The following is a 25,548-nucleotide window of genomic DNA, read 5'->3' as shown; positions in this document are numbered from 1 at the left end:
CCATTTTTACAGAAAATGGAGGATTTCACAAGGGGTAGCTATGGGGCTGCGAAATCATTTCGCAGCCCATTTTGATGCCTGGAGCTTTTTCGTAGCCTTTTTGAAGCTTAGAGGCCATTTTACATCCATTTTGAAGCTTGGAGATCATTTCACAGCCATTTGGAAGTTTGGAAATCATTTGGCAACAAAATGGGAATTTTGCAGCCCATTTTTGAAGCTTTGAGCATTTTCGTAGCGGGGGGTGGATTTCGCGGAGGAGGGCAATTTTCACAGCCCATTTCGCAGTTGCGAAATGGGCGTACGGGTGCTGCGAAGTGGCACTCGTGTGCCAAAGGGTGGTTTCGCAGTTGCGAAACACCCTTCGAAATGGCTCATCGGCTGCGAAATGGAGGATTTCAAGGCGTGGAGGTTTCGCAGCCATTTCGCAGCTGCGAAACGGGTGTACAGGCTTGCGAAATGGCACTCGTGTGCCAAGGGACCTCTTCGCAGCTGTGAAAATTTTTGCAGAGGGCGCTTGGAGGCTGTGAAACCATTTCGCAGCGAGGGGGGCGATTTTCGCAGCGGCTCACTTTTGCTGCGAAATTTCGCAGGCCATGCTCTCTCCTTGCTTTTTGAGCTCTTCTTGATTCTCAACTTCCTTCTTTCAACTCTTTTGACATTCCTCTTGATTTTAATCATCCAAAAACCTATATTACATCAAAACAAATTAAAATTAAAGCATTGAAATCAAAATTAAAGCATTTAAATCAAAATTTAAAACATTAAAATCAAAATTAAAACAAGTAAAAAACAAAACAAAAAGATATGGACTAGCTAGTCTTTAAAAAGACTAAGTCCATAAAAAAATTTGATCCTGATTTAGCTTGCCCGGATCCCATATGAAGTTTGCATCCCTCACTTGGGATTTGTTTTGTATGATTTTCCCATACAAAGCTTGGAGGAAAAGTGGAGGTATGCGTTTCTTCATCAATTCTTCCTTGATGACTATTCTCTGTGATTTTTCATTTATACAGTCATCTTTCTCTGTACTTTTCCCCTTTCTCTTTCCTTTGATTTCCTCCCTCTTTTCTTTCTCTGTTTCACTCTCTACCTCATGCTCTAGCTTGCATGCGGGCAGATCAACCTCTTTATCACTCTCCCCAACCTCTATTTCATGGATACCCTTTTGATTTTTATGAGGTTGAAAAAGAAAGTTTTCTTTCTCTTGCATTGCGTTGAGGTTGGCAAACCTTGAGCTTGTGTATTCGAGATTGTCTGTCTTCTGAGACAGATCATTCAACCTCCCATCCGTCTTTTTGTCTTGGCTGTCAATTTCTTGCCTGACTTGATCAACAATGGATTTTTTAGCTTCAACAAAGTCTCCCATGACCTTGTTAAGATTCATCATAGCTTGTTCAAGGTTTGAGGCTTGCTGTGGTGCTTGAGTAGGTTGCTGGTACTGAGGTGGCTGTGGTTTCCAAGAGAAATTTGGATGTTTCCTCCAATTGGAATTGTAGGTGTTGCAATCACCAAACATTTCCCTCGCCACTGGAATGGTAGGACACTCCTTCACCAAGTGCTCATAAGATAGACAAATGGCACAAGGCATAGCTTGCAATGGTGTCTGAGAGATGGCTTGCACTTCTTGCATCTGGTTCATTTCTAGCTCTTCCAATCTCCTTTCCATAGCTGCAATCTTTGCCTTCATGTTCATGCCGTCATTCAAAATATACATCTCACCCTTAGTTTTAGGTTGAGATGTCATTCTGCCCATATTTCTAACATTTGGTTCATCCCATCCTCTTGAAAATTTAGCCACTTAACTCATGAAGTTAATGGCTTCCTCTGCTATCTCGTATTCAATATGGCATGCACAACTAGCAATTTCTGAATTAAAAACAGAGAAAACAAAAGAAAAAAAAAATTCTAAAGAAAATTATTAAGTTTAACTAAAAACTAAATAAAAGATATACTAAAACATGAACAAAGGAAAATAAACAAATAAAAAGAGTTAGTAAAAGGAAAAGAAAAGTCACCAAACTTGTGATGAAGATCACAAGTACTCTGAAAAGGTCATATCACTGTAAAGTGGCACCATCCCCGGCAACGGCGCCATTTGATTCGTGCCCACTTGGTGTATCAGCTGATTCATGTCCAGCTGGTGCTCCTTGATTGAGGGAGTAATCAACAAAATTTATAACCTATTACACCATGAACTAGGGTAGTAAAGACAAAGCTACTATAACATAGTGGCTCTAGGATCGTTCACTGGGATGGGTTTTCACTTCACAATTGATATTAATTCAAAGTTGAATTGATGCCTTTTCATTTCAAGGTTAGCTTTAAAAGAAAACATAATCTTTAGCGGAAAAAGGTTTGGTTTTAAACTAACCAAAAATAGTAACTGATTTTACTTATAAAGAAAAGTGTCTCTTGGAGTTTAGATCACTAGGTTCAGATTCCTCATACAAAAAGGAGAGTTCCGGTCACTCGTTTATTTTCCTCGCATTGGGGATTTAACATATAGTTATTTCCCGAACCGGTGTGGTACAGATGCTTCCCATTAATGGGTTCAAACACTAAATCTCTCTCATTGATGCACCTTGCAGTGGCTCATACCTCTCACCTAGCACTTGCCATTCAAGGTGATCTTTAACCTTGGATTACCCGTCAAAAGCTCGCAAGAGATAACTAATGGATGTCTCCGTAGAGTCCAAAAGCTTACCAAGTGTTGGCCCAGGTGATTTAAAGGCGTTTTAAGTTAACTAAAAAGATAAAAACCATTAATGGGTCACACTTTCTCTTCATTAAAAACTAAAACAACAAAACTTCCAATTTATGCATGAGGAAATTTACTCGGCTTTCTTCACTCCAAGAAACAAAGAGCCTAACCTCTCATCCTCTGAGGAAAAATCCTTAGAATTTGATTAGCTAGAAAGAAAATAACGAGAAAACAAAAGCAGAGCAAGTACTCTGTATTTTACTTCCTTCCCAAAACTGTACAAAGGATGCATCTCTGAGAACAAGCTCCCAGGATATACCTCCTTGGGAACAGGCTCCCGAGATCTAATTCTGATCCTTCTTTCAAAGAAGATTACAAACTATATATAAAGGGTTATTTACCCTTTGTACTTACTTAAAGACTAAGGAATCCTATAATTGGTGGGTTACAAGGAGACTTTGGGAATTTAGACATAAAATATCTAAAACAAAATATCCCAAAGTGTCAGTCGTAAATATCTGGAAGCTTCAGGAGAACACCGACATTAAATATCTAAAGCAAAATATCTCAAAATATCCCAAAATTTCGGTGCAAATATCGGGAAGCTTCAAGAGAACACCGTGACACTGTGCAAAACGCTCTCCTCTCCCATCCGGCGTCAGGCGCCGGATGCAAAATATCCGGATATAATGTGCCAGATGTGAGACATCTGGATGTAATGGCGGCGGCAGCAGATTTCCGGATGTGATACATCCGGGTGGAAAGTGCGGCATCCGGGTGTAAAGTGGCGGCAGTCGGGTATAAAGTGGCGGCAGCCGGATGGAATGGTGGCGCACTTCCACTATCCGGATGTATTGTCCGGATGCCCTCCGATGGTGTATCCGGACACCCTGTCCGGGTATACTCCTTGCATGGATTCCAAAGAACTCTCTTCAATCTCAGATTGCTTTGGTGATCAAAAAGCTATCAAAACACCAAAACTTAACACATTTTTTATTAGAATTGATTACAAGGGTCCTTAACATGTTAATTGGGTTAAAAGGTAATAACCAATACTCAAAAATGTTTAAAAGAGTTAATTACAAGCTATGAAATAACACTTTTTGAGTAGTAATCAACCATACCTTGTTGCACTAATAGATCCTTAATCGTCCTCTGCCATAAATCGAAATTCCCGAATCCATCGAACTTGACTATGTCGAACTTCGTAAAGAAATCCCTGACATCGAACCTGACGCTTTGATACCAATTGTTAAGTTTCATGCAACGATTTATGGTGAAAATTAGAGAAAATGAAAAGAAAAACACACAAATTTAATGTGGTTCAACAGATTGTCTACATCCACGAGAATAGGGAAGAAAACTTTCACTATATCTAAAATTAGGGTTATATAAAAAGGGTATTTGTACTAACCCTTAGGTAATGAAATTCCAAAATACCCCTACACTATATTGCGGGAAGACGCCCCCCTTCCTCGAACCCTCCCAACCTATCATTCGCCCACAACAATAAAAATACAAGTTTGAATGGCAAATGTTGTTACTCTGCTCCGTTTCACTTCGCTTTGTTTCAGTATTTGCACATTTTTCTCTATATGTCTTTCACTCAATATGAGTCACATAATACAACAAATATCAATAATTAAAACACTTATTTATCTATTTTTCTTGTTTCATTTGATAGTTTTTATTTTTTTTTCATAACTAATGTCAACAATTACAACACTTCTTTATCTATTTTTCTTGTTTCATTTGATAGTTTTTATTTTTTTTTCATAACTAATATCAACAATTACAACACTTCTTTTTCTATTTTTCTTGTTTCATTTGTTAGTTCATATATTTTTTTTCCTTCATAATTAATGTCAATCATTACGTACTTTTTAAAATGATACTTAGACCACTTCATGAAATATAAAAGTTTTTGTATGTTGATTATAAATTAAGAGTTTTTTTTTTTTTTTGGTCTTTTGACTTTTCCCCCTATCCACCTAACTCCGTTGTCCTTTATGGCCATATCTTTTGATATTCTTATAAAAGATGGTTTGAAACATTTAACTTATATACTTCTAATTATATATCTATATTTTTTTTATTTACTCATTACAATAGATTAAAAATTATGAGATTATATTTTTCTCATTTATTCATTACAATAAAATAAAATGTTCTTATACAAAGAACTCAAACTAGAAAAAATGAAGACATCCCTGTTTCCAGCTCACCCAAATAATGTATGCCTTCTCTGTTTTTGGTTTCATTGAAGGTTAAAATACTTACTAGAAATTTTTAAAATGATTAGATGATTGGAAGAATATGGAGTTCAATATCGAATTAGATATGGTCAAGTCATTTAAATAAGTTTTTTCTTTTTAAGCTTTTATTTTGATTTATTTGTTTGTAATCATCCAAAGATTTTATGAAATTTGGAGATCCCCTATTCTTGGCCTATCTAAAGTTAAAACTTTTTTTTTCCTTAATAAATATCTTAGCAGCTATCAAAGCTTTATCTTTACAATGAATTATTGAATTTAAAAAGAAAAATCGTAGCTATTTTGGTAGGCCAAAATTTTTGTTTGAATTAATTACAATTTTTATTTAGAACTTCATATCTAAATTGGTATGCCAAATCATATGTTTTTTAAACTGCATAATCATCTTTTAAAGCATGAATTAATACTTATTTTGCTTCATTTTTTAAGATGAAAAAGTAGAGGACAACTATCATCATCATATCATGGAACCATAACTAATCATTGGTTAAATTATTTGTTAGATTGAATTAGTGAAAAAAGAAATATCTAAATAATTTTTAAAATCATAACCTAGTGAGTCATTTTTTCCTTTTTTTTCTTTTCATGATTTTATTTTAATTATGTGTTCTTAATTTTCCTAAAATTTTAGGAAATTTTGAGAACCCCTACCTTAGGTTTGTTTGAAAGTTAGAACTCATTTTTCTTTTTTCTTTTTTTAAAAAAAATACTTTATGACTTATTCAAGTATCATATTTGGAATAGATTATCGAAATTTTGAAGGTAGTCAAAAGCATGCAATTTAGGAGGCAAAATGGAAGGTGAATATTTTCACGTAAACTATATATTTAGAGCTTAATAATAATTATGATATGTTTCTTAAATTGATTGATTATGTTACAAAAACTCTATTTACGTGAAACATATATAATTTAATAGTTATTTTGCCCTCGCTTTGGCCTTTTTCTCATTTGGTAATGTGAGAAAGCGAAGCATCCATTTATAAACAATCTAAAAGGTGAGAGCATGACCTAGGGCTAGTGAAGGAGCATGGTGGGCTTGGGGCAAAATATCCTTCTATTTATTTAGGAATGTTAAAGAATAAAAAGCCAAAATATAAGCTTTCAGCTCCTCATAAAACGATTTTGTATGAAAAAAAAGAAATTAGATAAATGCCGATACTAAATAGATTTTATAAAATATTTATTTATCATATTTTTTATTTTATTTAATGCTTATAAAATTAATTTTATTTAAATCGTAATATATATCATAAAACAAATTTTTAAAAATGTTTTTTTAATTATAAAGTTAATATTTTTAGTGATGGGATATTTGGTTTGATTTTGATATTTGTTAAATGTTTAAATTTTTAAATTTAATTAAGTAGTTACTAAACTACAAATGACTATATGATTATTTAGATTATTTCTACTTAATTGTTAATAAAATTTAATTTAATTTAAATAATTTATAGTTTATTAAATAACTTTTTTAGTGTAGGTTGTTTTGGTTGACTTTAAGATTTTTAAGATACCTAAAATTTTAGATTTAATCATGTTGTAACTAATTTACTATTGATAAGGATAGTGCTACCTCTATATTATAATAAATTTTAAATAGAAAATTTATCAATTTAATTATTTCAAAAAATTCTAAAATTTTATTAAAATTAATGATTTTTTAAAAAGTTTTTTTACAAAAGAAAAAATTGAAAAATTCTACTAAAAAAAAAATTCTTGCTATCTTTTTTTAATTCTTTGAAAATATTTTTTATTTTTTTAATATAAATTTCTGTATTTTTTGTTTCATTTAATCCTTTATAGGTTTTTTTTCTTTCATAACTAATACCAATAATTAAAACTATTTTTTTTTTATCTATTTTTGTTTTTCATTTGATATTTGATATTTTTCTCTTTTACAACTAATATCAATAATTACTTATTATTTTTAAATCAACGGCACTTCATGAAATATAAAAGTTTTTGTGTGTTTATTATAACTCATGATTTTTTTATTTTTTATTTTTTATTTTTACTCTGGTCCCTACCTCTTTCCTTCAAAGCTATATCTTTGCCATATCTTTTGATCTTCACGTTGGATACATGTAACTTATGATATACTTCTCATTTCATAGCTATATATTTTTTATTTGGTCATTACCATAGATTAAAAATTTTGAGATCATATTTTTCTTAATTTGTCATTACAATAAAATCAAAAGTTCTTATGCAGAGAACTCAAACCACAAAAAATGAAGACATGTCTTGCTTCCTTCTCAACTCAATAAGGTATGCCTCTCTATTTTTGGTTTTACTGAATGTTAAAATACTTATTAAAATTAGTGGAAAAAATATATCTAAAGAATTTTTAAGATGATTTCATGCTTGGAAGAATACCGAGTTCAATACGAAATTACATATGGTCAAGTCATTTAAATAGTTTTTTATTTATTTTATGAAATTTGGAGATTCTATGTTCTTGGGCAATCTAAAGTTAAAACTTTTTTTTTCTATCTTTGGAAAGAATTATGGAATTCAAAAAGAAAGATCATATTATTGTATCTATTTTAGGCCAAAATTTGGTTTGAATTAATTAAAAAAAAAATTAAAGCTTCATTTATGAATACATAGGCCGTAACAATTATCATGTGTTGACCCCCATTTTAGGGGCTCATTTTTTCTCACTTTTCTGTGAGTTTTTCTTACCAAGGCTCTCAAAGAGCCACGTGTTGCTTCAGGGATGGCTGCTATGGAATCATAATAGTGGATTGAAGAGGCAATAAGGTGGACACGTGTCAAGAAGAGTTTGGAAAAGTTGCAGGCCGTTAGTGAGCTGGTGCAGGAGCGTAGCCAGCTAGTTGGGGTCTTCGTTGTCGTTTTGGGGGGAGACATTTTGAGGGAGTAGATGGTGTTTTTCAGGGGTGGGTTTTTTTAGGAGATATTTTTAGAGAGGTTTTCATCTTTAGCTTGGGTAGCAAGCTAGAGGGAGGGAGAAGTTGTTGTCTGAGGAGGGTATTCCGTGGGCTGGTTTGAGAGAGATATTTTTGAGTTGCAGAGAGCTTGGGAGGAGAGTTTTAGCTAGAGAGGGAGCAAACTCGGTTTCTAGAGGGGATTCCTTTAGCTTGGGCAGCAAGTTGGAGGGGGGAGAGAGAGCGTATTGAGAGGGAGGTGATTTTTTTACAGAGATATTTTTTTTTTTTTGAGGGTGATGTCTTCGCTGCTGTTTGGAGAGATATTTTGGGCAGTGAGAGGTTAGCTTGAGATGTAAGTCTTGTTGAGGGAGTACATGAGAGAGAGTTTTGAGAGGTTACAGAGGGAGGGCGCTGCAGTGTGGTTACCCGAGGAGTAAGATTGCTTGGGTAAAGGGATATCAGTTGTATTTTCTTGGAAGAGAAACCCAGTCAGAGACAAGAAGAAACACGCAGGGGAAGAGCCTTGAAAAAAGGAGGCTTAGATATTATTTCTATAGGTTAGCTTTTCCACGTTCATGCCATTTTATTGCATTATCTGGGTATCATGAGATTCTATTTTGGTGTTTGAATGTATTTATTGGGGATTTTAGTTTGTTTTTTATTTTTATTTTTATGGAATTTGAGCTTGTTTGCACTTGCCTTTGATTTCTAATCTGTTTTATGTCCCCTGTTTTGAGATTATGAGATATTGGCATTCATGTCTTAATTTTGTTTTAAAACTCATTTGAAATCTGCTTTGACCCACTCCTACGTCTAAGCTCATTGATTGATACGTGAAATGAGGTTGGTGGGGGTTCATTTGGTTCCCATTATTTGTGTTCTGTTTGCTGTTTTCCTCTGTTCCTGTTGCTTGGCTGTAGACCGCATCAGATTTCCCATCTCTGCCTGAAGAGGTAAGGTACTGCAAGAAATATGTTCTCAGTCCATGGGTATGAAGAGTTGCAACACACTTATCATGGCTAGGTGACTTTATGCATGTATTTGTTGGGCATCATGTTTGGTCTGGTCGTTTTAATCGAAATGCTTCTGAGAGAGTTCAGATGAAGAAGATGAAGTGCATGAAGTAGATGAGCATATTAACCTGACCAAGGAGTTGGAGGATGTGCATTTAGGAGAGAAAGGCTCTCCCCACACGGTAGACAACTCGGTCTTGGGCTTGGATGAGGGTGTTGAAGTTAGAATGCCAAGTGATGAGTTTGAGAGAAGTTCAGGAAATGAAGAAAGCACATTTATGCTATCGAAGGTTTCTCTTGGTACTGTAGAGGAACAAGGTGCTTTTGGTGGGATACATGAAGGACAAAGCCCTCAACTTACTGATGGCTCTCCTCAAGTGAGCATTGATGGTTCTGGCAGGAGGGATGAAGACGCAGGAAAGGCAATCCAAGATTTAGTTATACAGCCGGTTAATGGTCCTCATACCTCGGTGGCATCTAATGTTTTGAATTCTGTGGATGCTTCTATTAGTTCTAGTCAGACTTCACTGCATCCCGCTCCCTCTTCTGTTAATGTGGCCATGCATTCCTCATATGGGAAGGCGGTTACGTCTACTGTATCTGCTACTCCAGATTGGCTCCATACAGATGCCTCTCCATCTACATCCCCAAGTTGGTTCATCACTTACCCATATACACACATCATAGCCTCCTCTCTTCCAGTTTGGTCAACTCAGATATACATCACCTATCTCCCAAGGAATTCTACCACTGGCTCCTCAACCAATGTCTTTTGTTCAGCCCAATGCCCCTGCCCATTTTACAACCAATCAGAATCCTGAAGGTTGGCTTTTCCACGTTCAAGCCATTCAAAACACTAAGATTGACGTAGTGTCCCTTCCAATGGACAGTCAACTTGGTCTTGTTCCAAGGAGCTTGGATCTGCCACAGGACAACGCATCAAAAGAAGTAGTCATTGCCCCTGAGAGTAAGTGCAAACAGTAGTGTTATGACAAGTCATGCCCTAGCTGATATGTCCATATTGTTGAACACAATAGTAGGTATGAATTAGGACTCCAAGTGACAGATCAAGGGCATCATGAAACAATTAAAAAGAACTACATTTCCTTGTCCAATGCCAGAGAATCTGAAGGCCTGCCACGAAATGGATCCACATCATCCCAATCTTTTTCAAGGGACAGAGATTTAAGTGGGTCAAAGGCTCAGGGCCCAATATTTGCTGGTAAAGGCAAAAAATATATGTTCACAGTTAAGAATTCTGGGCCAAGATCATCATTTCCAGTTCCTGAGTCTTCTCGGGCAGATTCTAGTGGATTTCAAAGGAAACCAAACGAATCCAGCGCACTGAGTTTCGAGTACGTGAAAATCCTAATAGGGAGCAATCATCAGGCATGGTTTCATCTAACCACTCTGGCTTAGATGATAAGTCAAATATTAGTGGAAGGGGTGCAGGAATATCTTCAAGGACTGTGTCTAAGAAGGGAGCTGTGTTGAATTAACCATTGAAACACACCTTTGAATATGAGAGCTCAAGTCCTATTATTTCACGTGAAGTTGATCATGTAGGTAAGACTGAGAAAGGAATTGGAAAATAAGATTTAACTAAGAATCAGAGTCCATCACGGCCGGGAGTGGGTACCTGGATGGCATGAGCATGAATGACTTGTCAATGAACTGTTCTGGAAACATGCGGCATCTGATTGTTGAGGTTTGTATTGCTAGGAATCTGCTGGATACTTCAGCATATTTGTGGCTAGGCTATGTTAATGGACGCAGCAACCAACTACCTCGTAGTGTTCCAAGCCCAATGCCTGGTTGGTCATCATTGATGAAGGGATCTCCACTAACTCCTCCAATGATAAATGTTTTGGTCTCAACCCCAGCTTCAAGCCAGCCACCCCAATTTGTGAATGCCTTTGCTGATCATGCAGCATCTACTCTATCGTCACTGTTCCTCTCATTTGCACTCGTCATTAACAGCTTCTCCCATGCAGTCTCGCCACCTTCCCATCCTAATCATACCTCATACTCCACTACCACCCATCCTACTCTTCATATCCTCTTACGCATTTCCATTATTCACATACCCACTAGACCCGTTTCTCCCTCTAAACTTAAATGCCCATCACCACCTTTCTCTCTCTAGCACACCGTTTTCTTACCAACCTACACCACCCAATATAACTAATCTCATGCACATGGGTACCACTACTCATCATACCCCCATATGACATTTACTCACACACACCGAACCCTTCAAACCCACTTCGTTTCAGTGCCTTTCCACCATTCATACCCACCACGCCAAGATGCCTCATTCATTGCCCCACTACTCGTTTTCTACTCGTGCATAAGAACCATGCATGTATTGGTCATCTCCATTTCTCACTAACTCCCTCACACCCATATTCACATATACCCATCTTTCAGACCCCATGCACATCCCCTATGTATTCAATATTTATCTATAAATATAGTATATTTATAAAGGAAAATGTTACCATATCCCAACTAGTATCGTTACGTCCCATCTTTGACGATTGTAGTTTTAAATTTTTTTAAACTTAAAACTCAGATGTTATTTTGTTAAATCCAAAAATTATATTTTTGATGACCCTTTTTATACACTTATTTTAAAATATCTATAGAGTCATTTATATCCTCTTATTATTATTTTTGTCTTATTAAACATTTAATGCACCCATTTTATATCATTAGAAAAAGGAAAAATTTAATAGAACGAATTTAAATACCATACATCAATATAACTACATGACTAAATATTATAATTTTTATTAATTTTCAAATTCAATACATAATTAATTCATTACCCTTCTATCTTCGTTACACGCACAAAATCTTAAAACTAAAACAATAAGTTGTATGTTTCTTCTCATTATTTATTATTATAATAATATATGTACATATACTATTTTTTCCAATGCCTAAGTCAACATCTTGGCAATACACGCACTCTAATTTTTTCATTTTAAAATATATTTAAAAAGTGATTTAACATACTCAAATAAAATAAAATCCATAATGATTTTATTTTCTAATTTTTTTCATTTTAAAATGTATTTAAAAAGTGATTTAATATACTCAAATGAAATAAAATCCATAATGATTTTATTTTTTAAAACTTGAATAAAATAAAATTTATAATGGCTTTAATATTTTTAAAGTTTTTAAAAGTTTTCTAGGTTCATACAATATAATATAATTTTGGAAAAAATTAATATGAGATCTTTTCAAATTTATGAAATTTGCATAAGATGGAAATTTCAAATTTAAATAATAAGATAATTAACATTAATTAATTTATTAAATTTTTTTTTTTTTTTAAGTAATCAAACATGTGTTTAAAATGATGATCTTTATTTAAAATATAAAAAAAAATAATGATATATGAATATATTTTTATGTTTAAAAATGTTAATAATTTTATATCTAAGTTTTTAAAAAAAAATAAGGAATGCCTCATTAATAAGATTATTATGATATTTTTATATTTTTAATAATATATAAAATAGAATATGAAAAATAAAAATAATTAAAGGGGGAAGGATCCATGGCAATAATATTGAAAGGTTTTGACTGGTCAAAGTAATACCAAAATAAAAATCACTGTGCTTAATATATTTTCTCCCCGAAAAATCGAGCAAAGGAAATCTCACCACTTTATGTCATGTCCAAGCCCACCGAAGCTCGATATATCGTGGAAATGTTGCAATATCGATGACATTTTCATTTTCGATTGAACTTGATTTATTATTCCTGAACAGTTAGAAGCTCCATATCATGGAAATATTGTCATACATGAACGGCATTTTCGGTATGTAAACGCAAGGAAATAAAGTTGCTTTTGAATTAAGTTGCTTCTGAATTACTTAAATTTTTTTCAAAGCCACCCACCTCCCCACTCATTACACTCTGACAATTGTGAATAAATGATTCTTGTCACATGATGACCGTTGCTTTTGAATTACTTAACTTTTTTTCAAAGCCACCCATCTCCCCACTCATTACACTCTGACAATTGTGAATAAATGATCTGGAAACTTGTGTTTTGATGGTTTCAATCCACAGATATATACTTTTCCGAATTCAACTTTACAAAATCTGAAAACTAATGTGAAAAATTATATATTTTTTTATATATTCTAAGCCGATTTCATTTTTTATATTAAGATTGTATATTTTTTTTCTTTCCATACCCACCGTCCGCCTCTCCCTCCCTCCTAGTGAAGTCGGCTCCCACTCACACCTCTCACCGGTTGACTGGTAAATGTTGTGTTTTTCAGCTTGACTCAAAAATCGTGGATTTAGGGTTTGTGAAATTTAAATCCAATTGCACAAAAGCGTAGAGACCCTTAGAATAGACTCAAAAAATACAGGGAGCAAAAAAAAAAAAAAAATTTCTTTTTTTGTTTTTATTAGGGGTTTTGCATGGATTTTCTCAAAAATCAAACGATGATGAATTTTTTTGGAAATTGAATGGGGGACGGAGACCCCTAGAACAAATCCAAAAAACATAGGGAGCAAAAAAAAAAACAATTTTTTTGGTTTTTCTTGGGGCTTTTGCATGGATTTGCTCGAAAATCAAATGGGAGAATGAATTTTAGAATATTCATAAAATTCCTTTTCAATCCAATCTTGATTAAAAAAATATTATTTAATTTGCAACATTTCGTAAGTTTATTTTTATGGATAAATTTAGTGATGCATGATATAATTATCTTGCAAATTCAAATATATTCATGCTATGTATTCTTTCACCAATGTAAAATGCCTTAGTGTTATTTTTTATGGTTTTAGATTGGAGGAACAGAAAGATATGTATGAGTCAATATAAATATTAGACAAGAGAAACAAAAGCTTTAATAGAATATAATTGAAATAATTATTATCTCTTTATTTATATTTATTCTTTATAATTTAACATTCGTTTTAAAGTAATTGAGATTTTATGTGAAATTTTGAAATATTATGGTTCATCGTTATAAAAAATTTCATTGTTATTATTATTTTTAATGAAAAATATAATAATAAATTTATCTAAAAATTTTATGGTTTTAGAAACTTTTTATAAAAGATAAAGTTTTAAAAATTAATTTTTTTTTAAAGGATTATTGAGTTTGAAAAGTTGAAAGAATATAAAAATTGTAAAACAAAAAAAGGGATACATTTAGCAACATAGATGAGTTTGTAAAGTGAAAAAGAAAACTTAAAAATAAAGAAAAGGGTACTTTATAAAGTATCTTACCACATTTATTATAAAAATAATGTTCTATTTAGTTTGAATGTATTTTAGGGTATAAAATAACTAATGATATATGAATATTTATTTTTTAAATTATATATATATATATATATATATATATATATAAATTTATAAATAATTAATATACAAAAAACATAGAGATTATTTTCAGTAAATCATTATTATGGTTTTTACATTTTCATAATAAGTTAAATGAAATTTAATAATAAGATAATTAAAATTAATTAATTTGTTAAATTTTTTTATTTTTTTTAGTAATAAGCATGTATTTAAAATGTTGATCTTTATTTAAAATATAAAAAATAATAATAAAAGCCACCGACCTCCCCACTCATTACTCCTTGACATTTAACTGACAAATCACATGCTTATGCATTTGGACCCAAAAAATGGCAAGAGGATCGCCTGCTTAAATGTATTGGGAAAATCGATCTTTGCTTTTTACAATCCAACCACCCCACAACCACCAAAAAAAAAAAATAGTTTTGCTTCATACGAGGACCCAAATATGCCGTCGGCGTATCAAGTATTGACTAAGCCCAAGTTCTTCCTCGACTCTCTCTAAGCTTTCATCTAGAAACTGTCCAACAATGGCTTCCTCTACCCAAAAACCCTCTTCTTCTTCTACCTCAGTCCGTAAATATGAGTTCGAAGTGTTCTTGAGTTTTAGAAGTGAAGACACCCGCAACAATTTTACGGATCATTTATTCGTAAATTTGGATGGGATGGGGATTAAGACTTTCAGAGACGATCAACTTGAAAGAGGAGAAGAGATCAAATCAGAACTTTTGAAAACTATTGAAGAATCAAGAATTTCCATAGTTGTGTTTTCAAAAAACTATGCTCATTCCAAGTGGTGTTTGGATGAGTTAGCAAAGATCATGGAGTGCAGGGAAGAAATGGAACAAATAGTCTTTCCGGTGTTCTACCACGTGGATCCTTGTGATGTGCAAAAGCAAACAGGGAGCTTCGGAGAGGCATTTTCCATTCATGAAAGAAATGTAGATGTGAAAAAGGTGCAAAGGTGGAGGGATTCCTTGACTGAAGCAAGCAATCTAAGTGGTTTCCATGTGAATGATGGGTAACTCCAACTTCCTTAATTTGTGCTTTTGATTTAATTCAGTTGTAAGGATTTAGTTGTCTTAAATTATGAATTAACAAGTTAATAATTTTGTGTAGTAAAGCTTGCTTTGTGATCTTATAAACACTTGGCTCAAAACTACTTGCCTTTTCATTATTTGTAAAATGCCCAATATAGTGGGTTCTTTTAACATTTTTTTACATCCTATTACTTTTGTTATATTGACAAAAGCAAAAAAATATCAATAAATTTACTTAATATTTGTTATCTTTTTGCAATTCATTATAACTCATGAAGTGTTAAATTGTACTTTATAATTGGCAGGTATGAGTCAAAGCATATTAAGGAAATTGTTAACCTGATTTTTAAAAGATCAATGAATTCTAAGCTTTTGCACATTAACGAGGATATAGTTGGGATGGATTTTCGCCTAAAAGAACTAAAGTCATTGTTAAGTAGTGACTTGAATGACATTCGTGTGGTTGGGATATATGGAATTGGTGGAATTGGTAAAACTACCATTGCCAAGATTGTTTATAATGAGATCCAATATCAATTCACTGGTGCTAGCTTTCTTCAAGATGTCAGAGAGACATTCAACAAGGGTTGTCAACTTCAACTACAACAACAACTTCTTCATGATATAGTGGGGAATGATGAAAAGTTTAGCAATATCAATAAAGGAATCAATATAATAAAGGACAGACTTGGCTCAAAAAAGGTTCTTATTGTAATTGATGATGTGGATCGATTGCAGCAATTAGAGTCAGTGGCTGGAAGTCCTAAATGGTTTGGTCCAGGAAGTACAATTATCATTACAACTAGAGACCAACATCTGTTGGTTGAGTATGGAGTGACTATATCACATAAGGCTACAGAATTACATTATGAGGAAGCTCTTCAACTCTTCAGCCAACATGCCTTTAAACAAAATGTTCCTAAAGAAGATTATGTAGACCTCTCAAATTGCATGGTACAATATGCTCAAGGTCTCCCTTTGGCCCTTAAAGTTCTAGGTTCTTCTCTTCAGGGCATGACAATAGATGAATGGAAAAGCGCATCGGATAAATCAAAAAAAAACCCTATGAAGGAAATTAATGATGTGCTTAGAATAAGTTTTGATGGGCTTGATCCTTCTCAAAAGGAGGTTTTCCTGGACATTGCGTGTTTTTTCAAAGGTGAATGCAAAGATTTTGTGTCAAGAATATTAGATGGTTGCAATTTATTTGCAACATGCAACATAAGAGTTCTTCGTGATAGATGTCTAGTAACTATCTTAGACAACGTCATACAAATGCATGACTTGATACAAGAAATGGGTTGGGCAATTGTTCGTGAAGAATGTCCTGGAGACCCCTGCAAATGGAGTAGATTGTGGGATGTAGATGATATTTATGATGCATTTTCTAAACAAGAGGTACGAATTAAATGCCTAAATATTTATTTAAATGTTTATAATCGACTTTTTAGTGGTTAATTGTCTCTATAATTATAGTTAGGATTTTTATCTTGTGTTCTTCCCTTATTTTTCCTTATTGTTTTCCAGGAGATGCAAAATATTCAAACCATATCTTTGGACTTGTCTAGATCAAGAGAAATACAGTTCAATACAAAAGTGTTTCCCAAGATGAAGAAACTTAGGTTGCTTAAAATCTATTGCAATGATCATGATGGTTTGCCGAGAGAAGAGTATAAAGTGCTTCTTCCAAAAGACTTTGAATTTCCTCATGATTTGAGATATCTTCATTGGCAAAGATGCACTTTGACGTCTTTACCTTGGAACTTTTATGGAAAGCACCTTCTTGAAATCAACTTGAAGTCTAGCAACATAAAACAACTTTGGAAAGGGAATAAGGTATGAACATTATTTATTTATTTTTTTTCTTTATAATAATTTTCAAGTTAAAGAATTTTTTTTTATTAACAGATTGTCTTATGTTACAGCGTCTTAAAGAATTAAAGGGCATTGATCTAAGTAACTCAAAACAATTGGTCAAAATGCCAAAATTCTCAAGCATGCCAAATTTGGAGAGACTGAATCTTGAAGGTTGTACAAGGTTGCGTGAACTTCATTCATCTATTGGCGATCTCAAAAGTTTGACTTACTTGAATTTAGGAGGATGTGAACAGCTCCGAAGTTTCCCATCCAGCATGAAGTTTGAATCTCTTGAAGTTCTTTATCTTAATTGTTGTCCAAACTTGAAGAAGTTTCCTGAGATCCATGGCAATATGGAATGTTTGAAGGAGCTTTATTTAAACAAGAGTGAGATCCAAGAACTACCAAGTAGCATTGTGTATTAGCATCTCTTGAAGTCCTTAATCTCTCATATTGTTCAAACTTTGAGAAATTTCCTGAGATCCATGGGAATATGAAATTTTTGAGGGAGCTTTATTTAGAAGGATGTTCAAAGTTTGAGAAATTTCCGGATACATTTACCTATATGGGACATTTAAGGGGGCTTCATTTACGTGGGAGTGGTATTAAAGAACTCCCAAGCAGCATTGGGTATTTGGAATCTCTTGAAATTCTTGACCTCTCATGTTGCTCCAAATTTGAGAAATTCCCAGAGATCCAAGGGAATATGAAATGTTTGTTGAATCTTTTTTTAGATGAGACTGCTATTAAGGAACTCCCAAATAGCATTGGGTCCTTAACCTCTCTTGAAATGCTTTCTCTTGAAGAATGTTCAAAGTTTGAGAACTTTTCAGATGTATTTACAAATATGGGACGTTTAAGGGAGCTACGTCTATATGGGAGTGGTATTAAAGAACTCCCAAGCAGCATTGGGTATTTGGAATCTCTTAAAAATCTTAACCTCTCATATTGCTCAAACTTTGAGAAATTTCCAGAGATCTAAGGGAATATGAAATGCTTGAAGGAGCTTTCTTTAGAGAAAACCGCTATTAAGGAACTCCCAAATAGCATTGGGCACTTGCAGGCCCTTGAAATTCTTACTCTCAGTGGTTGCTCAAGTCTTGAGAGGTTTCCTGAGATCCAAAAAAATATGGGGAATCTATGGGCTCTTTTTCTAGATGAGACTGCTATTAAAGGATTACCCTACTCAGTAGGTCATCTCACCAGACTTGATCCCTTAAATTTGGAAAATTGTAGAAATTTGAAAAGTCTTCCAAACAGTATATGTGGGTTGAAATCCCTCGAAGGCCTCTCTCTCAATGGTTGTTCAAATCTAGAGGCTTTTTCAGAGATCACGGAGGATATGGAACAATTAGAACGCCTTTTTTTACGTGAGACGGGTATCTCAGAGCTGCCATCATCAATCGAACATATGAGAGGTCTTAAATCCTTGGAATTGATCAATTGTGAGAACCTTGTGGCTCTTCCCAATAGCATCGGTAATTTGACATGTCTTACTAGTCTTCATGTTCGTAACTGTCCAAAGCTCCACAACTTGCCTGACAATTTGAGAAGCCTGCAATGTTGCTTAACAATGCTAGATCTAGGTGGTTGCAATCTGATGGAAGAAGAAATCCCCAATGATTTATGGTGTCTATCCTCACTGGAATTTTTAAACGTAAGTGAAAACCATATGCGTTGCATACCTGCTGGCATCACTCAACTTTGTAAGCTTGGTACCCTTCTCATGAATCATTGTCCGATGCTTGAAGTAATTGGAGAGCTTCCATCAAGTCTAGGGTGGATAGAGGCACATGGTTGTCCATCCCTGGAAACTGAAACTTCTTCAAGTCTACTCTGGTCTTCTTTGCTCAAACACTTGAAATCACCAATTCAGGTATCATTTTCATGGCATAATTATCTTTTTTTAAAAAAAAAAAATTTAATTTTTTATTTATTATTATTAGTATTATTATTTTTTAAAAAACATGAGATTTACATGACATTTTTTTCTGCAGCGGAGACTTAATATTATCATTCCAGGAAGTAGTGGAATACCAGAATGGGTAAGTCATCAAAGAATGGGATGTGAAGTAAGTGTAGAACTTCCAATGAATTGGTATGAAGATAATAACTTGTTATTAGGATTTGTTTTATTCTTCCATCATGTTCCCCTTGATGATGATGAATGCGTGAGAACATCTGGTTTTATTCCAGAATGTAAATTGGCGATATCCCATGGTGATCAAACTGAACGACTGGATAATATTAGTTTTTATCATCGTTGTAAAACATACTCTATTAGCGGTTTATCATATAGCAGCAGACGCTACGACAGTGGTAGCACATCAGATCCAGCACTGTGGGTGACGTATTTCCCTCAAATTCGCATTCCAAGCAAGTATCGATCCAGAAAGTGGAACAACTTCAAGGCTCACTTTGACAATCCTGTTGGTAATGCCTCTTTTACATGTGGCGAAAACGCATCCTTTAAAGTGAAAAGTTGTGGGATACATCTCATATACGCCCAAGATCAGAAGCATTGGCCTCAGCCGTCGAGAAAAAGGCCTGCTAATAGAGAAGATCACTCACCCAAGAAAAAAAACCTCTAGTTTCCAAAGCATCAAGGGTTTCTTTAACCTCTAGCAAGGTATGTGTTCTCTATCTTCTTATTTCATTCACTACTGAATAAAATATTTATTAGATGGAATTAGTGAAAAATGAAATATCTCTATAACATTTGAAATCATAACCCAGTTGATATATTTTTCTTTTCTTTTCTTTTCATGATTTTATTTTAATCATGTGTTCTTAATTATCCCAAAATTTTGGGAAATTTTTAGATCCCTCAGTTTCGGTTTGTCTGAAACTTGAAAACTCTTTTTTTTTTTAAATAAAATAAAAAAATAAAAATTAGGACTTATTCAGGTGGATAGATTATTTAGGTTGCTTTGGTTGACTTTAAGAATTTTAAAATTCCTAAGTTTTTAGGTTTAATCATGCCGCAACCAATTTACTATTGATAATGATAAGTTTTTAGGTTGATATATTATATTGTTAGAAATAAATTTTAAATACAATTTTTATCAATTTAATTATTTCAAAAATGATTCTTAAAATTTATTAGTAAAATTATTGAATTTTTTAAAATTTTGTTAAAAAATGTAAAATTCTTTAAAATTTATGGTCACATTTCTTGCTATTTTTTAAAATTCCTTTGAAAGAATTGTTTGAATTTTTGTTAATTTTTAAACAAATTTTTTTAAAAAAATTATCTATTTTTGTCATTTCATTTCATACTTTATAAGTTCTTTTCTTTCACAAATAATATCAATAATTAAAACTTTTCTTTATCTATTGTGTTGTTTTATTTTTTATTCTATATATTTTTTTCTTTCATAACTAATATCAATAATCACTTATTTTGTTAAATGATAAAGCACTTCATGAAATATTAATTTTTTTTTTGTATATTTATTATAATACATGTTTAAAAAAATAAAAAAAATTACTTTACCCCCTACTTATCTAACTCAGCCACTCCTTTTAAGGCTATAAAGATTGTTTGAAACATGTAACTTATATACTTCTCAGTTTATATCTATATTTTCTTATTTAGTCATTACAATACAATAAAAGGTTCTCATGAAAAGAAATCATACCACAAAAAAAAAAAAAAAATTTAAGATATATCTGGTTTCCAATTCTACTCCCTATGGTATGCCTTCTCTCTCTTTGGTTTTTATTGAAGATTAAAATATTTAATAGAATTAAATATATAGAAATATTTTAAAATGATTACTTGGAAGAATATAGAGTTCAATACGAAATTAGATATGGTCAAAAAATTCAAATTTCTTTTTTCATTTTTTATGCGTTTATTTTATTTTATTTGTTTTTAATTATTCCAAGAATTTATGAAATTCAAAGATCCTGTAATCTTAAGCCTATCTGAAGTTAAAACTTCTTTATTTTTTCTAATAAATGTCTTAGGACCTATCAAAGTTTTATCTTTGGAATGAATTATTGAATTTAAAAAGAAAAGCCATATTACCACTGCTGTTTTGGTAGGCCAGAATTTTTGTTTGAATTAATTAAAATTTTTATTTAGAGTTTCATTTTTTAATTGATAGGCCAAAACAATTATCATATGTTTTTCAAATTGCATAGCCTGAATTAATATTTATTTTGCTCTTACTTTGCTTCATTTCTAAAGATGAAAAAGCACAGGATAATTATTGTCATAATATATATGCTCATTAAACTATGACTAACCATTGGCCAGGTTGCGCATGGAAGCATGACTAACTATTGGTTCTGGAATTGGAAGGGTGGTAGAGATGTAGTATTGAACCAGAATGAGAACGCCATAAAAGACTCTTTGTTTGGATTGTGGATTTTAATTTATATGTTTTTAAGCATGTATAATTTGAATTAGTAATTTTAATTTGTATGTTTTTAAGCATGAATAATTTAAATTGCTGATTTTAATTTGTATGTTTTTAGGCATGGATAATTTTATTTATTTGACTTTGAGACATTGATAAATTATCCTCATTTATCTATTAAGATCATATGCATAGTGACTAAAGTAGCTTAAATATTTTTATTATGCTTCAATTATGTTACAGATTATTTCATAGTACCTTATGAAAAGAGATATATTCAATATTTAATTATAATTATAGATGCAGTCAATCATAATTCAATATTACCATAATCCCAACTAGTATCATTAAAATTTCTTAAACCTAAAATCTCAAAGTTATTTTATTAAATCCAAACATTATTATTAATTTTTTACGACCATTTTTATACACTTGTTTTAAAATATTGTTTATAGGCATACATTTAGCAAGATTAGCATATAAACTTTTTGTTATGCAAAAGTTATGTACCATATTATTAAATTTATAAAACAAATATAAGGATGACAATTTTGATATAACATGATAACATAGCTAAAAAATGACATGAATATTAGCATATTCGAATGTAGTCATTTTCATCTTATATTAATCTCAATCCATACAAACCATTTATTAAGTTAGGCTTGTCCATTTTCTTTAATTTTTCATAAAAAAAAATGTGGATACCATATTTCCCTCGATTTTAATGTATATGTCTTATTAGTTCCCTCTCGCTTACTAATTTCATGTTTTCTAAAAAAGGAAAATAATAGTAATTTATATATGAAATCTAATAACTTGCATGGAACATAAATTTTATATTTTTAAAAATTACTTCCAAGATTTTTAAAATTTGAGGTAGTCAGAAAAAAAAATTTAATACCTGATTTTGTATAAGAATTGATTTTTAAATTTTTTTTTTTCAAAATAAATTTCTAAGAGCTCCTACATTTTATATAGGAATTACTATAATTTTCCACACTTGCTTTTGTTTTATGATTAAATTATTCAACTTTCTATAATATAAAAACCAAGGGGTATTATAAACTCTAATTGAGAGAGACACTTACTTCTCTTATTAAATAAGGAAGTCACCTTTAAAAATTTTACTACATAAATGAAAAAAAAAATGATAAATGTAATATTAAAAGAAAAGAAAAGAAAAGAAAAGAATATGTACAAGCATTTGGTTTCTTAACCACCTCATAGGAGTGGAAGAAATTAAAATGAAAATTTTATTTTTTAAAAATGACAAAGAAATGTTTTTATTTAATCATTAATTATTGGACTACTTTTATTTTCAAGGATAATTTTGAAGATGATAGAATGACCAACCAACTCATCATCCCATAATGTAAATTAGTTTGCAACAATTAATGACATCATTTATTTTTTTAATAGAAAGATAATTAGTTATCCTTCTTAATTATTTGAAGCATCTATGATTTAGCATTATGTATAATATAATATACACTTAATCTATTTGAAAGTAATAAATGATTTAAAATTTTATTATAATTTTGTATGATATCCTTGATTTTGTTTCAATCCAAATAAGAAATACTAAAAAAAAATAATAAATAAAAAAATTACTAGCACATGAAGCTTGATTGCTCTCTTTCTGCCATTTAAGTATTATAAAACTTTGGATTCTATTATAAAATAAAAATAGATTTAAAGAAAATAAATTATTTTTATATATTACTTCAAACTCATTTTATTTAATTTAATACTTTTATATAACAAATAAATCATTTGAAAATATATAAGTTTTTAATTAATTTTAATTATATTTTTTATTTTTTATAATAAAATCAAATGTGAGAAAATAATTTTCTTTATTTACTATCATTCTTAAACCAAACATAGCATTAACAAATTAAATGAAAAGATTTTGAATTTTATGATTGATAATAAAAGAGGAAAAAAACACACACTTTCTTAAATTTTATTATTTTAAGAATGAGAATCATATTAAAAATAAAGCTAAAAAAAGGTGGATTTTTTTTCTTATAGTAATCATCTATTGAAAATTTTGTGTAAGTATACATAAATTCATTTTATGATAGAATTAAGGCATTACAAAATCTTGACTCTAGCGTTATCACTTTTACTGAAAAAAAAAAAAAAAAAAAACTTCTCAGTTGTTTCCTTCCTACTTACCAAAATTAAAACTTCCTATTTTATCTCCATCATTTTAAAATATTTTGTAAAGTAATGCCTATTGGAGCTGAGAATTTCTTGAGCAATAGGCCTCTCCTCGCCACGCGTTTCCTTATACCTGCCACACAAGGCTCGCCCGGTTTTACCCCGGGATCACCTCCTCTAATGATTAAGTTAGCTGAGGTTTTCTAGAAAAGGTAATATTTCTCATGCTACAATACTTTTTTTTTTTTTGGACTTACCAGTTGTATTCATATACATTTCAACTATCGATAGGCGTGGAGATCATGGGGACACTTTTTAGCCACTTCAAGTGGTTACCGCCCCAAGCGTTAATTGCCTTCACTACTCCTTGTGGGTTGTTCTCCCACGTTCTATTTCTCACTTTACCTGTTAGGCTATTTAAGTTAGTTAGGCTATTAGGCTAGATGGGCTTTTAATCGAGGCCCAAACTAGCCCGAATCAATAGATAGTTCTTTAGGTAGGCCCGTTATCCCCATTTACCACAATGCCCACAATTGCCCCCAATTTTTTGTTGACCATTGGCTGAGGTCAAACGGAAAATTCTTTTTCATTTTAAGCGGGAACATATTTTCTTTGATTTTTTGGACCTTGAATTTTTTTTGTATTGGACGCTCATAACAATGTACCTTCCAGCTACCTTTGGGAGTTTCTTATGCCCCTTACCGATGACACACATACCATGCCTTTTCAAATTCCAAAAGTTATGACATCTTTCCTTTTGGAGTCTTAACAGCACCGTTACCACACCGCAACATTCTTGTTTTTTTCTCTTCCATTAACATCAAACTACCAATCCTGCGTTATCGGTGTTTAGGTGAGGAAAACCCATATTTTTCATTATCTTTATATACTAATTCCGGTTTTTGTTCTATTTACTCCATTTACATTCATGTTTTCCTGGATAGAGAGTTCTCTTCTTTGTTCGGTCCCTTGAACTCTGCACGAAAGTGCACTCAGAAGTCTCTTTCTAGGGTTTCTTTCTCCCTTACTTTCCCTATTAGTAACGCAAACCCTTACAGAATGTTGAAGAAATCTGAAGGTTCTACGAAAAGGAAAAGACCCTAGAAGGGTTCCTCCTCAGACAACACAACCCGCACTTTAGTTCGTATTGTGGACGATTTTGCCACTGATGAATTCAAAAAGGATTTCAATATTCCGAACAATGTTGACATCCAACTATTGTGCATCACCACACCTCTCCTAACTGATACACACAAAAAACACTTCATGTGCTTCACTAGGGAGCAGTTCCATGTTGGGCTGTGCTTACCTTTACCTTCATTAGTGAGGGAGTTTTTGCATTATACCCAAATTCCGCTCTCATTTGTCCATTCGAACTCAATCCACATTCTCATGGGTTGCTTTATTTTAAATCAGTTATTCAATCTCGAGTTGTCATTGCTGGAGATTCTTTTCATTTACACTATTAAGCTAAACAAATGAGGAAAATTCCTCATTTCTGCTTGCAGAAAGCAGTTGCAACTGATCACAAACATGCCAGATTCTAGGAAAAGTCTGGCCATCAGACGCGTGATTGTTTATGGAGAATGGGAATTTTCAACTCTAGATCTTCGTGGTCCTTACCCCTTGAATCATACCCTTAAACGGCCTAGTAACTAATACCATTTATTTTTAATATCTATTTAATCTTGCTTCCGGACAATTGAAAACTATCAAGGACACCTAATATAATGGGTGAAAAACCTTCCCAGAAATGGCTTACCAAGCTATTCAACATTGATTTCAAGTAAATAAGTTTTTCTCTTTTATTTACGGAGACCAATCTTCAAAGTGTGCTCTAGAACCTAGACCCTTTCATCCCTCAATTTTTTTCAAGGATTGCTCATAGCGA

The 25,548-nt window shown here is 32.3% G+C and overlaps 3 protein-coding genes across 3 annotated transcripts in view; all 3 read left to right on the top strand.

Annotated features, from left to right (window-relative positions):
• Positions 1-21,572, top strand: part of LOC100248194 (disease resistance protein RPV1) — a 46,927-nt gene extending 25,355 nt beyond the window's left edge. The window contains exons 5-7 of the mRNA XM_019216779.2: positions 18,438-18,997; positions 19,119-19,750; positions 21,386-21,572. Of these exons, the coding sequence (XP_019072324.1) occupies positions 18,438-18,997; positions 19,119-19,712 (1,154 nt within the window). The 3' untranslated portion in view covers positions 19,713-19,750; positions 21,386-21,572. The remainder of the gene's footprint in view (positions 1-18,437; positions 18,998-19,118; positions 19,751-21,385) is intronic.
• On the top strand, positions 7,170-10,216 carry LOC104882748 (uncharacterized). The gene is made up of 2 exons (XM_010667059.3): positions 7,170-7,244; positions 7,694-10,216. The coding sequence occupies exon 2, from the start codon at positions 9,108-9,110 to the stop codon at positions 9,699-9,701; it is 594 nt and encodes a 197-aa protein (XP_010665361.2). The 5' UTR covers positions 7,170-7,244; positions 7,694-9,107; the 3' UTR covers positions 9,702-10,216.
• LOC100255073 (disease resistance protein RPV1-like) lies at positions 14,674-17,640 on the top strand. Its single transcript, XM_019216780.2, has 4 exons — positions 14,674-15,245; positions 15,570-16,662; positions 16,792-17,100; positions 17,190-17,640. Exons 1-4 carry the CDS (start codon positions 14,755-14,757, stop codon positions 17,544-17,546), a joined length of 2,250 nt encoding a protein of 749 aa, XP_019072325.1. The 5' UTR covers positions 14,674-14,754; the 3' UTR covers positions 17,547-17,640.
• Positions 21,573-25,548: the final 3,976 nt, after the last annotated feature.

Source organism: Vitis vinifera, chromosome 18 (assembly GCF_030704535.1).
Source record: "Vitis vinifera cultivar Pinot Noir 40024 chromosome 18, ASM3070453v1".
Taxonomy (NCBI): domain Eukaryota; kingdom Viridiplantae; phylum Streptophyta; class Magnoliopsida; order Vitales; family Vitaceae; genus Vitis; species Vitis vinifera.
The sequence above is the reverse complement of the archived record's forward strand: the minus strand, read 5'-3'. Positions and strand labels throughout refer to the sequence as shown.

Bases quoted from the DNA above. Each gene is read 5' to 3' on its own strand.
- LOC104882748 (XM_010667059.3), top strand. From the start codon at position 9,108: ATGCCAAGTGATGAGTTTGAGAGAAGTTCAGGAAATGAAGAAAGCACA.
- LOC100255073 (XM_019216780.2), top strand. From the start codon at position 14,755: ATGGCTTCCTCTACCCAAAAACCCTCTTCTTCTTCTACCTCAGTCCGT. The intron at 15,246-15,569 runs GTAACTCCAACT...TATAATTGGCAG, and splicing joins GGTTTCCATGTGAATGATGG to GTATGAGTCAAAGCATATTA. The intron at 16,663-16,791 runs GTACGAATTAAA...ATTGTTTTCCAG, and splicing joins ATGCATTTTCTAAACAAGAG to GAGATGCAAAATATTCAAAC.